The sequence below is a fragment of the Suncus etruscus genome, chromosome 17 (genome assembly GCF_024139225.1).
Source record: "Suncus etruscus isolate mSunEtr1 chromosome 17, mSunEtr1.pri.cur, whole genome shotgun sequence".
In the NCBI taxonomy this organism is placed as follows: Eukaryota; Metazoa; Chordata; class Mammalia; order Eulipotyphla; family Soricidae; genus Suncus; species Suncus etruscus.
Window position 1 is genome coordinate 67,545,193 of NC_064864.1, and position 15,346 is coordinate 67,560,538.

General features: G+C 50.8%; 1 protein-coding gene across 1 annotated transcript in view; it reads left to right on the plus strand.

Annotated features, from left to right (window-relative positions):
* BTBD16 (BTB domain containing 16) overlaps positions 1–15,346 on the plus strand; it is a 36,717-nt gene that overhangs the window by 9,601 nt on the left and 11,770 nt on the right. Inside the window, exons 6-10 of the mRNA XM_049790446.1 lie at positions 148–262; positions 1,873–1,942; positions 2,517–2,647; positions 8,127–8,246; positions 14,510–14,601. Of these exons, the coding sequence (XP_049646403.1) occupies positions 148–262; positions 1,873–1,942; positions 2,517–2,647; positions 8,127–8,246; positions 14,510–14,601 (528 nt within the window). The remainder of the gene's footprint in view (positions 1–147; positions 263–1,872; positions 1,943–2,516; positions 2,648–8,126; positions 8,247–14,509; positions 14,602–15,346) is intronic.

The following is a 15,346-nucleotide window of genomic DNA, read 5'->3' on the forward strand; positions in this document are numbered from 1 at the left end:
TCCCCTAGCCCCCGGTGGGGTTCCAACTCCACTGTCAGAGCAGGGCATGGATGGCCTCCTGCCCACCAACCCTGAGTGCCCCGCAGGGAGGGCGCCTGCAGGCCAGGGCACAGGGTCAGAGCTGATGGGGGTCTCGGGGTGCCATAGGCTTCGCCATGGCCCTCAAGCACCTCTATGGGAAGGACATGGAGCTGCAGGTGGACGAGCTGGTGAGCGTGCTGGCCTCGGCATATGCTCTGCGCCTGGACAGGCTGTTCCAGAGGTGAGTGACAGACTGGGCAGTGGGGTTCAGGGTTTGGGCAGGTCTTGGTGGGATGTTGGGGGCTGTGCACCTGGTGCTGGAGTCAGAGGTTCTACCTCGACATTGTGGAACCACCAGAACTTCTCTGGGCTTCGTATAGAGGCCATGTGAAGAGGTGTACATGGTGGTTGGGACAGTGAAATAAAGCCGGCTGACTCCTGGAACTTCATCTGACTGCTCTGTGAATCTCTCCGACCTTATCCTGCAATCTCAGACCTGCCAGGCAATAGGGGCTGCAGGAGCCTGGTGGAGCCCAGAAAGTCCTCACCATCCCCCTACCAACTCTAGGACTCATTAATTTATATCAAGACAACAATTGGTTAGTTATAATTGGCAACTTATGAATAGTAAATATAGTAAATTATTTGCTAATAAAAAGTAAGAAAAATACTCCCGGCTTTGCGGTCAGGGGTCACTCCTGGCACGGCTGCAGGGACCATAGAGGAATCTGGAGATTGAATGGGGTTGCAATAGTCAACTGCCCTGGGCTGGTTTTTTGTATTTTGTTGGTTGTGGGAGCCACATCTGGAAGTGCTCAGGGATCACGCCTGCTCAGGGTTAGTGCAGGAGGGATGGAACCCGGACCTCCCACCAGGCAAGCCTGTGCCCTCAGGTCCCTGCTTACGTTTTTTTTGTTGTTGTTGTTGTCGTCGTCATTGTGTTGTATTTTTGTTGTGTTTTGTTTTTGTAGTTTTTTTGTTTGGTTTAGTTTTTTGTTTGTTTTGTTTTTGGTCATACCTGGCAGTGCTCAGGGGTTACTCCTGATTCTTCATTCAGGGATCAAACCCAAGTCAGCCCTGTAGAAGGCAAGTGCCTTCTCTCTGTCTCTCTGGCCAGGGCCCCCTCTTGGCTTTAAGCTGCCCTTCCCTGGTCCACCTCTCTCCAGGTTATACCTCCTTATCCCACATCCCCCAGGAGCCAGCGCTGTGGTCAGTGAGGCTACCTGTCCACTCACGCCTGGCTGCTGCCCAATCTCTGCTATCTCTCTGCACCAGGGCCTTCTGCGCCTGACACTGGTACGTGCCAGTGACTTGCTCCTTAAAGAGGAACCACCCAGCAGACACCAGCTTGTGAGAATGGCTTTAGGTTGCCTGAGTCTCGATCACTTGTGCAAGAAGAGGGGGAGAGAGGCCCCCTGAGAAATCTGTCCAGACAGAAGCGCTGGGTCAGAGACAGCCAGAAGGTGCCCTGGAGGTGCAGGCCTGGGACTGCCATATTCACTACCCAAGAATTCAACCTTAGTCTCCAGTTCTTCATGATGGGCCTCTCAGACCTGGCAGACACCTGTAACTCTCCCCCAGATGCCAAAGAGGGTGATCCAGGGTTGGTTCAAGAACCCCAGGCCACCCCTTCTCTGACTGCTGCCTGGGGTACAATAATGGCCATTTTCTTTTCTTTCTTTTTTCCCTCTGTTTTGGTTTTGGGGGTGCATCCAGTGGTGCTCAGGGATAACTCCTGCCTCTATGCTCAGGAATTATTCCTGGTGGGCTCAGGGCACCATATGGGATGCCAAGGATCAAACCCAGGTAGGCCCTGAGCAAGCCCAGTGATGGACATTTTCTTCCCCGCAGGTGTGTGACCTTGATGGTCAATGAGCTTGCACCTAGCACCATCAACAATTTCTATGAGGCTGGCTGCAAGGTGAGAACAGAGGAAGGGGTGCCCCAAACTTGAGGACTTTCTGCACTGGACCCAGTTTCAAACACTCCCTTCTCCCCAGACTTGTGAAAGACTACAGAATGGATTTAAGCATTTTGTTTTATTTTTATTTTTGAGTGTGTGTTCCCCCTAGGCGGGATTGGGACACCCAGGGGCCCCTCCTGGTGTCTTTATTGGCCATCTGAGCCTGGAAGTGCTGTTTTGCTCAAGCAATAGTGCTAGTGTCTCTCCTCTAGGCTGTGCTCAATCCCCAGCCTGGCTAGGAGTCTAGACGTGTTTTTGGGGTGGGGGGCATATCTGCCCATGCTCAGGGGTTACTCCTGGCTCTGAGATTACTCCTAGCAGGCTCAAGGGCTCATATGGATGCTGGGTTCAAACCTGGGTCTGGGTCTGCTGTGTTCAAGGCCAGCATACTATATGACTCTGGCCCCTGGCTCAGGTATTTTCTCAGGATTTCAACCCTCTGCCACCAGCTGCCTGCAGTGGCAGCCCTAGCTGACAGGGGGTGCTGGGAGCCCAGTAATTTCCCACCCATCCTCAGTTTTTGACCTCTTAGTACAGGGAAGAGCAGCTGGTCGCTGCCTGCGAAAAGTGGTTGGAGATGAACTTGGTCCCCCTGGTGGGAACGAAGATCTACCTTCGGAAAATCCCTCAGGAGCTGCTTTTCAAAGTGCTGAAGTCCCCAAGGTCAGGGCTGTTTTCCAGGGAGCTGTTTCAGGGAGGAATTTTGGGGTGGAGCGAGGAGCTGGGGAGGATGTGGGGCCAGGGAGCCTGCTTTGGGGCCATGCAATGGGCAGCACCTCTTCCATCCAAAGTCTCTGCACTCGTGGGTATCCTTCCTTGGCCTGGCTGTGCTTGGTGGATGCAAAAGGGTCAGAAGGGGCTACTCTTGGTGCCCAGCAGCCACAGACAACAAAGTGCCCTGTGGCTTAGTGGCCTAGCTCACGTGGAGGCCCCTGGTATCACAAACCCTACAGAAATTGGGGGGTATAAGAGACCTATTTGGAGTTCAGCAGATGTGCAAGGGGCTGGAGCTCAGCTCTGCAAGCAGAAATCTTGTTCTACCTTGGCATTGCTTGTTGCTCCAGCATTGTTGGCCCTACCCCTGAGCACCACCAAGAAGAGACCAAAGATTCCCTCAGGATCGATAATACGTCCCCCAGGGAAGATTTAGGACCAGGGAAAACCAAGATCCACTTTAAATCAGTTTATCTGCTTGTGGAGTGGGACCCCTGATCTGAACAGTTCAGCCTCTTCAGAACCTGCATCTTTGGGCTTGCAAGACGCCCATCCTGGCCTCCACTGTCTGCCTGTCCACAGCATCCCTTTGCCAGCAGCTTGGGAGTTTTTCTGGTCACTCCTTCCCTGCTCCCCAAATGTGGACATTTCTTTTCTCATAGAGGTCTGTCCCAGAGGTCCCCACTGTTTCCCCTCTCTGGCAGTCACGGATCTCTCCCAGGATCTTTCCTCTGTTCTTGGACCCCTGTGGTATCTCCAGCCTAGGCCTTAGACCGAGCATTCAGCCCCAGCTTCTCGCTGCTGCCTTGCCCTGTGGCTGCCCAGCTGGTGCCTGACCTGGCCCTGCCTCTCCTCCATGTCATCATGGAAACAGCCCTCACCATGGGTTCCCAGGTCTGTGGATAAGGGGCCAGCTGGGTGACCTCCTTCATGTCTTCAGTATAGATGATTTCTTCAGATCAAATCCTTAGAAACCCACCACTAGGGTTTCTTTCTGGCTTACCTTCTGGTAGTTCTTATTCATATATATATATATATATATATATATATACATACATACATACATACATACATACATACATACATACATACATACATACATACATTTGGTTTTTGGGTCACACTCAGCAAGGGTTACTCTGGCTCTACACTCAGAAATCGCTCCTAGCAGGCTCAGGGGACCATATGGGATGCCGGGATTTGAACCACCGTCCCTCTGCATGCAAGGCATGCCTTACCTCCATGCTATCTCTCCACCCCCTCTTATTCATATTTTTAAAAATAATCTTATTTGACAATGTGAACAAAGAAGTCAGGGGAACAGGGGGAAGCTAGGACTCCAATTTTCTTAGTTCTCTTCATTTTTGCCTGTCAGAACCCCCATTGAGGGTATTTTTTGGGGGTGCTCTCAAGTAATATTCAGTGGGAAGTGGGGACAGTAATGGGGTTCTAGGGCTTACACTCTCCAGATGAAACTTGACTCACATTTGACCCACCCCAGATCCATTCCCAGAACCCCTATGCAGACCTATACCTCACCAGTAGTGATCCTTGAGCACAGAGCCACACATTTGCCCTGAGCACTGCCTGGCATGGCCTGCGAGGCAAATCAAAATAATAGTAGCAATAATAACCCTCCAGCTGATGTGTTTCTGACCATGCAATGGTCTGCCCAGCCCCATACATGGATTATTTTTCTCTGAACTCATGGAGAGCAGGTTCTATAGTTCATGTTCCCTTACCCCCTTTATTAGGATGTTTACTTGCTAATAGAAAAATATTTTCACACAAAGGATAATTTTCCGTGATGGTTACAAGTGCAGCCATGATCTCAGCGTGAGAAGCATTGGCGTTAGTCCGAATGTCTCGGACCCAGACAGGGTTTAACCTTTTCCCTCCCACATGGGTTCTTGCTCACGGTCACCCACTGTTCTCATTGACTAGACTCTCTAGCAGCTGTGAAAGATTCTGACCCAGTTACCAGGATTTTCCACGCTTGGTGTGAACTCCCAAACTCATGTCCCGCTTGGAGGGGTTGTGAATACACCCTGAGTTCCCTTACCCCCTGAGTTCATAAGTTCAGTCTGGAAAGTGCTTTTCTGTTTGGGGAGAATTTACTCAGCAGCTGGCAGTGATGCCTGGGGGTGGAAGATGGAGGTTGGCAACGCAGGATCTGGTCTTGGGCAGAAACCAAAGTTGCCAACTCAGGACCCCAGTGGGATCCAAGGATACTGCTCAAATCAAATACTGCTCAAATCGGGCTTCTTCTAGTCCCCCACAGCTGCCCATGGGGTGTTTCTTCCCTCTTTTTGTGGTGATAAGAGGGTACCAGGCAGTGTAAGGGAAGCTGTGCTGGTAGCTATGACATGACCCCATGGCAGAGCAGAGAGGAGTCAAGTGCGTCAAGGTAGGGGAGTGTTGAACCTCTGTGGAGGCAGGTCCAGGCCCCTCAATGCCTTGCTTCTAAGACTAGGATTCTGCCTGCCAAAGCAACTGTGACCATCACCCAGGTCAACCTGCGACAAGGCAGTGACAGGGATGAGGGATTGGTCATGGCCCCACTGAGGCCAAAGAGCTTGAACCTGGCCCAGGGCTGAGTGTCTCACAGCCCCACATCTCCAGCCTTCTGGAATGTTCTCCACAAGACTTTTCTTTCCTTCATGGAAGGCCAAAGGATGTTGACATTTATGTTTTTGATTGTTAAAAGAGAAGTTACTAAGGCTAAAGCGATAGCACAGCAGGGCGGATGTATGTCTCACACATGGTTGACCCAGGTTCTACCTCCAGCGTCCCATAGGATCCCCTAAGCCTACCAGAAGTAACTTCTGAGTGCAGATACAGGACTATCCCCTCAGTGCCACCAGGTGTGGCCCAAAAACAAAAACAGAAAAGAGAAGTTACTAAAGATGGAGGCACCTAGAAACTGCCAAGGAACAAATGATGATTTTTGTTTGTAGATACAGGCCATACCTGGAGTGCTCAGGGCTTGCTAAAGGCTCTGTAGTCAGGGGACCCTTTGCCCTGACAGCTTGGCTGCAAGCAAGGCAAGGATATTAACCTTTTTTTTTCTGGATCTAAAATGGGAATATTTTATTGTAACTTAAGAACTAAAATGTTGTAGGCCAGAGCAATAGTACAAAGGGAAGGGTGTTTGCCTTGCATGCAGCCAACCTGGGTTCAATCCCCAGCATCCCATAAGGTCCTCAGAGTCTGCCAGGAGTAATTCCTGAACATGACCAGGTGTGGCCCCAAAATAAACAACAACAAATACAATGTTGAGGTGAGATAAAAGCAGAAGAACCAAAGGGCTTGTCCTGCCTGGGGCATAAATGGTCTCCTTGGGCATTCCCAGGAGTGCCCTGAGCACTGGCTGGAAGTACCCCCATAGACAGCACCACCTGCGAAGCTCCCAAACAAACAAAAGACCCAGATGTTGTAATAAAGCAGCTACCTGCCCACCCCAGTAGAAGGTTCCTGCCTTCATCTCTCCTTCCTCCCAAGACCATGAAAATACCTGGCAGGTTTGGGATAAGCCTTTCATCCTCTGTGTATCGGGAACATGCCACCTTGTTTGACAAATCTGCACAGAGCTGTGCCATGGCCACGCTGTTTGGTCCTGGGCTCTGGCCCTGGCCTGGCAGGCATGTTATTTCAGGTCCTTGCGTGTCTGACGGGCATTTGAGATTTCCTTGCCCCATTACCCTGTACGCTGTGGTCTCCTTCAAACCATTCTGATTGTCTCATTTGTAGGGGTTGGACTGGGTCTTATTATTGATTTAAATTTGTCACTTAAAGGCAATTGTCTTCACCAAAAGAAAAAAAATCGAGACCAAACAGCATCTTATTTAGACACATGGTTTCCATTCTGAGGTGCAGCACTGCTCAATGGTGGTCTTGTATGGAGGAAGATGGGGAGGATGTACAAGTGAGCAGGACAGCCTGGGTGAACTCTGCTGTTGAGGGGCCATGAACATGGTGGTGGGTTGGTCTGGAGAGGCAGGCAGAGCACTGAGTATGGGCCATGGGTTTTGAGTCTCAGCCACGTCACTGCCAGCAGAACCAGCGCCTTTGAGGCCGGGGCTTGAAATAAAGATAGACCCTGGAGCCTGAGAGATAGCATGTAGAAGGACGGTGGTTTGAATCCCAGCATCCTATATGGCCCCCTGAGCCTGCCAGGAGCGATTTCTGAGCGTAGAGCCAGGAGTAACCCCTGAGCGCTGCCACGTGTGACCCCCCAACAACAACAACAACAACAACAAAAAGATAGACCCTGCCTCCCTGGCTTCCCACGTAAGGTCTGAACCAGAGTCCTTCGCATTTGGGGATCTCTGCTACTCCACATTGCTACTAGCCCCTCTTTGGAAAGGTCTCAAAGAAATTTTGGAGGGTGTTTAGAGAGAAAATACAGGACTGAAGGCATTTTCTCACATCTGGTGCACCTGAGCACAACCAGAAGTGATCTCTGAGCACAGAGCTAGGAGGAAGCCCTGAGTATTGACTGCCTAGTATGACCCCCAAACCAAGGATATTTAAAATATATTGTTTTTGTTTTGGGGCCACACCTAGTAGCACTCAGGGATTACTCCTGGCTTTGTGTTCAGAAATCACTCCTGGTAGGCTCTGGGGACTGTATGGGATACCAGGAATCAAACTACAGTTGTCTGTATGCTAGGCAAATACCCTTTCTGCTGTGCTATTGCTCCAGCCTAAAATAAATTTGTAAAATTTTGGGAGAAAGAGAGAGTGCAGTAGGGAAGGCACTGGACTTGCTGGCCTGCGTTTAATCCCAGCACCCACTAGGGTTCCCAAGTGGAGTGCTCCTGGAGCACAGAGCCAGGAGTCAGCCCTGAGCACCACCAGGTATGGCCCCCAAAACCAAATCAATAAATGAAAGAGAAGTAAATGAGGGCTGGTGTGATAGCATAGTGGTAGGGTATTTGCCTTGCTGTAGACAACCCAGGACAAACTCGGGTTTGATCCCCGGCATTCTATGTGGTCTCCCAAGCCTGCCAGGAGTGATTTCTGAATGCAGAGCCAGGAGTAACCACTGAGTGCCACTGGATATGGTCCAAAAACAAACACACAAACAAAACAAAAAATAAATAAAAAGAAGTGAATGTGGATGATTATGTGAACAAAGTCTGAGACTCTGAGAAATACAAGGTCAACCTATAGAAAGAAGGGACAACATCCCAACTTTGCAGGGCCCAGAGATCTGAGTCTGGCCAGTTCCTTTTCTCCCCACAGAAAGATGAAGGACCATGGTGGCAAGCTATGGGGTGCATCAGACCATAGGGTTCACTTCCAAAGTACCTATGAAATTGGGGCTGAAACAGCTTTGCTCCTTGGCCCCCCGACATGTCTCTACCAGTTGGCCCGGGTGTTCTGTTTGTCCTGTCTGAAAACTTTTCCACCTTTTCTTGCTCAGCCTGTTCACTTTCAGCGAGTACCACCTGCTGAAAACTGTGATCTTGTGGGTCTACCTGCAACTCAACCACAGAACACAGACAGTTCCGGTCCACGAGAGTATGCTGGCATTTTTCCACAGGTAACCAAGCTGGCTAGGCCATGGGGGAGAACCATTGGGGCCTGGCTGTGTGGAGAAAGCTGAGGGTAGGAGGGAAGAAAGGCTCTTGGGGGAGATTTTCCTCAGTTTTGCCAGGCTGCAGAGAACTTGGGGTTCTCATGGGGCCTAAGGGTTCAGGATACCTGAGAACCCTGAGATTGATTCCTTGAAAAAGGGGGATAATAGGAAGGTATCTGAGAAAATTGGTGACCTCAGCATGCGTGGGACACAGCTGGCTCACACTTCCTTAGCTTCATGAACACAAAGTGCAAAGCCAGTGACAAGTTACAAGTATGTGCCTTTAAGAATTTACCATGTGCCAGAAAACACAGGGTATAAAACAGACTTTTTGGGGGGCCACACCAGCAGTGTTCAACACTCACTCCTGGCTCTCCACTCAGGAATCACTCTTGGCAGGCTCAAGCGATCCTATGGGATGCTGGGGTTGAACCTGGGTCAGCCATGTGGAAGGCAAATGCCCAACCTGCTGTACTATCTCTCTGCCTTTTTTTTTTTTTTTTTTTTTTTTTTTTTTGGTTTTTGGGTCACACCCGGCAGTGCTCAGGGATTACTCCTGGCTGTCTGCTCAGAAATAGCTCCTGGCAGGCACGGGGGACCATATGGGACACCGGGATTCGAACTAACCACCTTTGGTCCTGGATCGGCTGTTTGCAAGGCAAACGCTGCTGTGCTATCTCTCCGGGCCCTTGCTTTTCTTTTTTAAGGACAAGCATATCTATTTATTGGGGAAAGAAAAAAACACCAAATTTTATATTGAAATTAGATCCTTTTGATAAAATGGGGATGGGATTTCTCTCAGCACCAGAATGAATCTGGGGTTTTCTTTCTGAGGTGGTCCTACCATCAGTCAGATGGTGTTTGAGTCTCAGGGGGTAAGCAGGTAAGCAAAAGGAACTTCTCAGCTTTCTGGAGAAATGCAGGCAATGGAGTAGACAAAAGATCCCATTAAATTAATCCAGTTCCAACTTTCTAAACTGTGGAGGAGGAGAGGTTGAGCCATACCCAGCAGTGCTCAGGGCTGACTCCTGGCTCTATACTGAAGGATCACTGCTGGTGGTGCTCAGAGGACTCTGTGGGGTTGGAATCAGGGTTGGCTGCACAGCAGGGAAGCCCTTAACTCCTGGATTGTGCCTTCAAACCCTTCTCCTACTTTCTAAACATTTAATTGTAAGTTCTCAACACTGTGGTGAAAACTGGAGATGGCAGAGCAGTGGTAAAAAGAAATTTCCTGCCTCACACCTGCTTCCACTATGTGACCTCATTCATTCTGCTTATTGCTTGGCAGCTGCTTCATGCCCATTTTACAGAGGGAGAAACAGAGCTTGAGACAAAGTAGAGAGGAGAAGGAAAGTAATGGCTCACACCCAGCCCTGCTAGATCTAAATCTTGAGTCTGTCTGCTGTTTATGGGCAATGGGGTCCCTCCATGGACCCTTTTATCTCCCCAGGCCACAAAGATCCTGGCTGCATCTGTGAGGATCATGTGGCTGATTATTCCCTAAAATTGCTGTGTGGACCCTTCTCTCTCTCCCTGTGGACATTTTCTCTCCAGCTAGCCCAGAGCTGCTTGTGGGCAACATGGACTGACTATGGCAGCGTTGGATTGAAGCTAGAGTTTTCCATTTTGGTCTCCATGCCCTCTATTCACATGCTCTGACACACCCCTGTCATGCAGCCAACTGCAGAGGCGTAGATTCTAGGCAGTCCCGTGGCCCTGAATGGTTCTGCCCTTGAAAGTGGTATGATCAAGTTTATGTCTATGGTCCCCCCAGTCAACGGAAGTGACTTTCACACACAGCAAGTCCTGTTCAGAAAAGTCAAGCCCCAACTTCTTTTCAGGGGTGGTTGGCAACATCCAGTGGTAGTTCAGGGTTATTCCTGACTCTGTGCTCAGGGACTGCTCCTGGCATTGCTCGAGGGAGCATATGTGATGCCAGGAATTGAACCCAGGATGGCTGCTTTGCATGTCAGGCAAATGCCTTAGCCTCTGGACTATTTCGTGGGCCTCAATCACCACTTTATTGGCACATCTGCCAATAACCCATTGATTAAATGACTTTCCCACTAGCCCTCAGTGAATTCACCCAGCCCAGAGAAGTTGCATCTGTATGTCTGATACAGTCAGCGCCTTTCCGGAGCATACACGCACATGACCTCAGCGCCCTTCTCCCGTGGCTTGTTATTTGGGGAAAGCGGTATTCAGTGCTAGAATTACAGCTTCTTCACTTGGCTTCTATATAATTTGCTTGGAACCCAAATGTTTTCAGTCCCCCCCACCATTCTTTTAATAGCCCCAGAGACACTTTTTCCTGTGACTCATGCACCCCAGGAAAAATTGCTCCTTGGCTCCAAGTTTGCGCTTGTCCTGGAAGCATCGGAGCCCTGGAGATAGGAAATGAGCCGGAGTTGGGGTGAGTCATCACCCTGTTTTCAAGGGCACGGGGACCAAGGTGTAGGCTTTGCTCCTGGAAAGTGGGGTTCCACGGCCTGTTTGAGGTAGGCTCTCAGGGGAGGCCCATGACATGGCTCAATGCTGAAGCATCTTTGCTCTTGCATCTACTGTGCTGGTTCCCTCCAGATCCCCCAAATACCTCCACGCAGCAGTTCCCTCAGTGCCTGCGTGTTTGCAACTGACCTATCCAACGACAGCCACGAGTCCCTCCCCAGAGCTGCCTCAAGCAGGCTATGTGTCCCCAGGGAAAAAGCTGGGCTAACTTGACCCCTGACTCTCCCACTCCCTTGCTCTCAGCCCACTATTGTCATCCCAACTGGGAGAGCCTGGGAGCTTCTCCCTGGCCAGCACAGTGGGCAGCTGAGTTGTGTCCTTATCGGTGACCTCATGGTCCAGCTGACCCAAGCACCCCACTCTGCCTTCTGTAGAGGCACCCCAGGAGCCTTCTGACCAGTTTCTGGAATGTCCAGGTGCAGGGCTGGGCCACTCCTCCCTGCCCTCCACCACCCTAACAGCTTACTGATGGCTCAGTGACCTCACCCCATTCCTGTGAGGGCTCCAATGTGAAGGAGCAGGGTGGCTGGCAGGGGCCTGCTTGTGGTGGAGTTGGTGGCCCCTGAGGCCAAGGAACTTTTCTTTCTAGACACTTCTCTAATATCTGTGTGGTCTGTCTCAGTCATGGTGTCCCCTCTGCACCATCAGGCCTCTCTTCCATGGGCTGGCCACCCCTGAGCATCCTGGGGCTCACCAGAGTGAGACTGGGTCTCAGAGCTGCTGGTCTAGGAGGCTGGAGGGCCCAAGGCTCGGCTTCTAGAAGGATCTGACTCAAAAAGGATTGGCTCCAATTCCAGAAGAATTTGCTTCTAGGAGGTTCTGTAGTTCTCTATGGTGGAAGAGGACAGAGCCCATGGCAGTGAGGCCTCCTGTGCCAGAGCCAGCAATTAGGGTGACTGAAGACTCAGTTCAGTTAGGTCAAAGGGGCAGTTGCCCTGGCTGGGTCCACAGAGACCCCCAGCAGCAGTTACAGGATGGAAGACAGAGAAGCTGGCCCTCAGGGACCTCCCTGGTCTGGGCAGGAGCTAAGGAGCTATTTGGCCACTTTGGAAGTTGCCTCTATTGATGAGGAGGTTCAGGGTATGATGCCTTCCCAGGGTCTCCCTAGCAGTGGGATAGTTGCATGGGAAGGAATGAACCACCACTGTAAAGTGTCCTAAAAGGAGATGTTGGAGTGGGAGTGAACCCAATAAATGGGATTCCTCCCCTCCCAAGTGGAAAGTTGAGGGGGAAAGTCTGTCCAAGAGGGGCTGAAAACTGCAGGAGTGGGGGGAGAAGCACAGACATCCATAGACACATGGACACATTGACACACACAGACACATATGAATACAAAAGGACACATGGAAACACACAGACACACATGGGCACACAGACACACACGAACACAAATAGACACAGACACAGACACAGACACACACACACACACACACACACACACACACACACACACACACACCTCAAGCCTGTTTTCCTGGCAGTGACTCATTTTGAAAAAACAGACTGTCCAGAACGAAACTTGACATTTCTTTGCAGGAAAAACAGAAATGAGAGGAAAGTGTAGCCTTGTCCTGGGATAGAAAAGCCACTCTAGATTCCTGGGGCTGTCTGGGCAGCTCAGGAAAGCTGGAAAAAATCACTCACAGAGAATAGCCAGAGGCAGTAGAAATTTTCACTTGAAGGCTTCGTTTAAAAGGAAAACTACAGGCCAGAGTGACAGAGTCCCAAAGAGGGCACTGCCGGGCATCCTGCTGACCTGGTTTCATCCTAGCAGCTCATTTGATTCTGTCAGCACCACCAGTACTGACCCCTGAGCACAGAGCCAAGAGTAAGCCCTACGCACCAGCAGGTGTGACCCCAAAACAACAGCAAAATAAAACTCTAATGATAGTAAAATAAAATGGAAAGTGTCGGCTGGAGAGAAGTTAGGCATGAGGACTTGCATGAGGCCAGCCTCAGTTTGATATCTGACTCCCCCACCTTTGCTAGAATGAACCCCTCAGCCCTACAAAAGTAATAATACAAATGAATAAAATCTGGAATTTTAAGATAAATAGAGGCGGGAGAGATAGCACAGTGGTAGGGTGTTTGCCTTGCACACATCTGATCCAGGACTGACAGTGGTTCGAATCCCGGCATCCCATATGGTCCCTCGTGCCTGCCAGAGCGATTCCTGAATGCAGAGCCAGTAGTAATCCCTGAGCGCCACCGAACCCAAAAATGTTTTTAAAAGGTAAATAAGATAAATAAAATGAAATTAGAATTGTGTGGATGGAGCAGTGATTGACAGTCTCTAAGAATCTGGGACTAGGGCCCGGAGAGATAGCACAGCGGCGTTTGCCTTGCAAGCAGCCGATCCAGGACCAAAGGTGGTTGGTTCGAATCCCGGTGTCCCATATGGTCCCCCGTGACTGCCAGGAACTATTTCTGAGCAGACAGCCAGGAGTAACCCCTGAGCACCGCCAGGTGTGGCCCAAAAACAAAAAAAAAAAGAAAAAGAAACTGGGACTAGGATCTCTTCTTTCTGCCTGTTTTAGCCTCAATCAAATTCAACACAAGCTCCCCGCATCCCAAGTTCAACTCCAGTTCACTGCCAGATGGATCCCTCTCTGCCCGCCCCTCTCACTTCACATTCTCACTGGGGCAGAGTTGGCCTTGCCATGGCCTTGCTTCTGTGGCCTGTTCCACTTTCCTACCTACTGACTCAGCTCCAGCCACTCTGGCTCTCATGCTCTGCAAACAGCCCCCTTTGGTGTCTGGACACAGTCATGACCCATCATGTCCCTGTGTCTCCCCACCAGCGGGTACAGGGAGTAGTACACAGATAGGCAGAGTGGCACCAAACATCTTTCAAAGATGTGCTGGCACCTCCAGGGCTGGCACAAGGCTTCTTCATCTTCAATAGGGGCTACAACTCAGAGTATTTGGGGAGGGGGCCCTGGGCCACTCCTGGGCATGCAGAGGATGTTTATAGACTTTGAGATGCCTCCATACCTTTTCTGTGGTGGCTGCATCCATTTTCTTCCTCCCAGTTGCATTAGACAGCTCCTGCTCTCCAACACCACACACAGGGACCATTCTTTTGTCCTAGATTGTTCTCACCATGTCCTGGGGTATCTCATTGTATCTTCAACGGGACTCAGTTGCATTTCCTGAACTATACAAGGGAGCATTGCTCAGGGTCTGTGAGCCATTGACAGGTCTTCTGTGGAGAAGTGTGTGCAAGTCTGCCTGCCATTCGGGTGGTATTGCTTGTGTGTGCAAGTGAATGAAGGAGTTGCATATGAGTTTGCACATATGAATGAGTGTGCAGGAGCATGTTTGAGCCTATGAATGTGTATGGGATCATGTGTGTATGTGAGTGTGGGTGTGAGCATTGCCTATGTGTACGCATGTATTCACCGAGTCCCAGACCTCTGGCAGACCCGCAGCTCAATTCCCAGTCTCAGTCCTACTGTCCCTGCCTCTCCTTTGTGTGTACAATGGTGCTGGACATGTGGCCCCGGGTCCAACTGAAGCTGAGAGCCTCACATGGATCATGTGTCCCTTCCCCTCCTGTCAGAGGAACCCAGCTGAACGCAGGGTGCAGGGAACAAAACCGGCTGTCTCTCTAACATACTGTCTAGTCTGTATAGCTCCACACCCATGGGGCGCAGCTCTCTCCAGCCCAGACACCCCATGAGGTTCTGACTCCTCCTCTGCTTGTTGCATTTCTGCAGCTTCCCCAAGAATCTTGCCTTTCTGGACCGGGACCTGGGGAAGGGCCTACTGCCGATCTTCCTCTGTCTGCGCCTGCACGGGGTCACCCGAGGTGAGCTCCAAGCTGGGCACCCTCTTCCATGGGAATCCTCCTCCCTAGGCACCCTACTTCCAGGGTGCCCTCCACCCTCCACTGCTTGGAGGGTGTCCCTCTGTCCCTAATGGTTCCACTCCTTGTCTGGACTGGGGCTCATCATAGCTGCTGTGGAAAGTTTCCCCAGAAGCCCTGGGTGCCCCACACTTGAAAATCTGATCTGAGCTTGACCCTGAGCGCTGCCAACCATGCTCTGGGCCCCCAAAGCCACCAAGACTCCCAAAGAGGTGGGAGTGATGGGGGAGTTTGGCGCAATGAGGAAGTCGCAAGCTTTGACCTGTCAGGAAAGACATTTGAGAACTTCCGAAGGTACGCACAGTTCGCAGGCAGGGAGGTGACAGGCTGGAGTTTTGTTTTGTCCAAGTTGCTGTGATATTTCAAGGACACCAAGTATCTGAGAGCCCTCCCCATGCCACCCATGGGCCCCACCAGTGACTCCTAGCACTTAGAAAATAGTAAGGAGCAACATACATACAAAGAGTTGTCTGTCTGGAAAGGGCCCACACCCAAGGGTGCTCAAAAGCTTCGCTGGGCTCTGATGGTGCTCAGGAAACCTTGCTGTGTCAGGGGTTGAAGCAGGTCCCACATGGCAAGGCTAAAGTCCAGTTTGCTTCTGGCTCTCGGCCCACAAGCACAAGGTCAAGGATCAGAGGCATTTGGGTGATGGCACAGCTGGGATTTGAGGGGATCATGCATTAGAAAC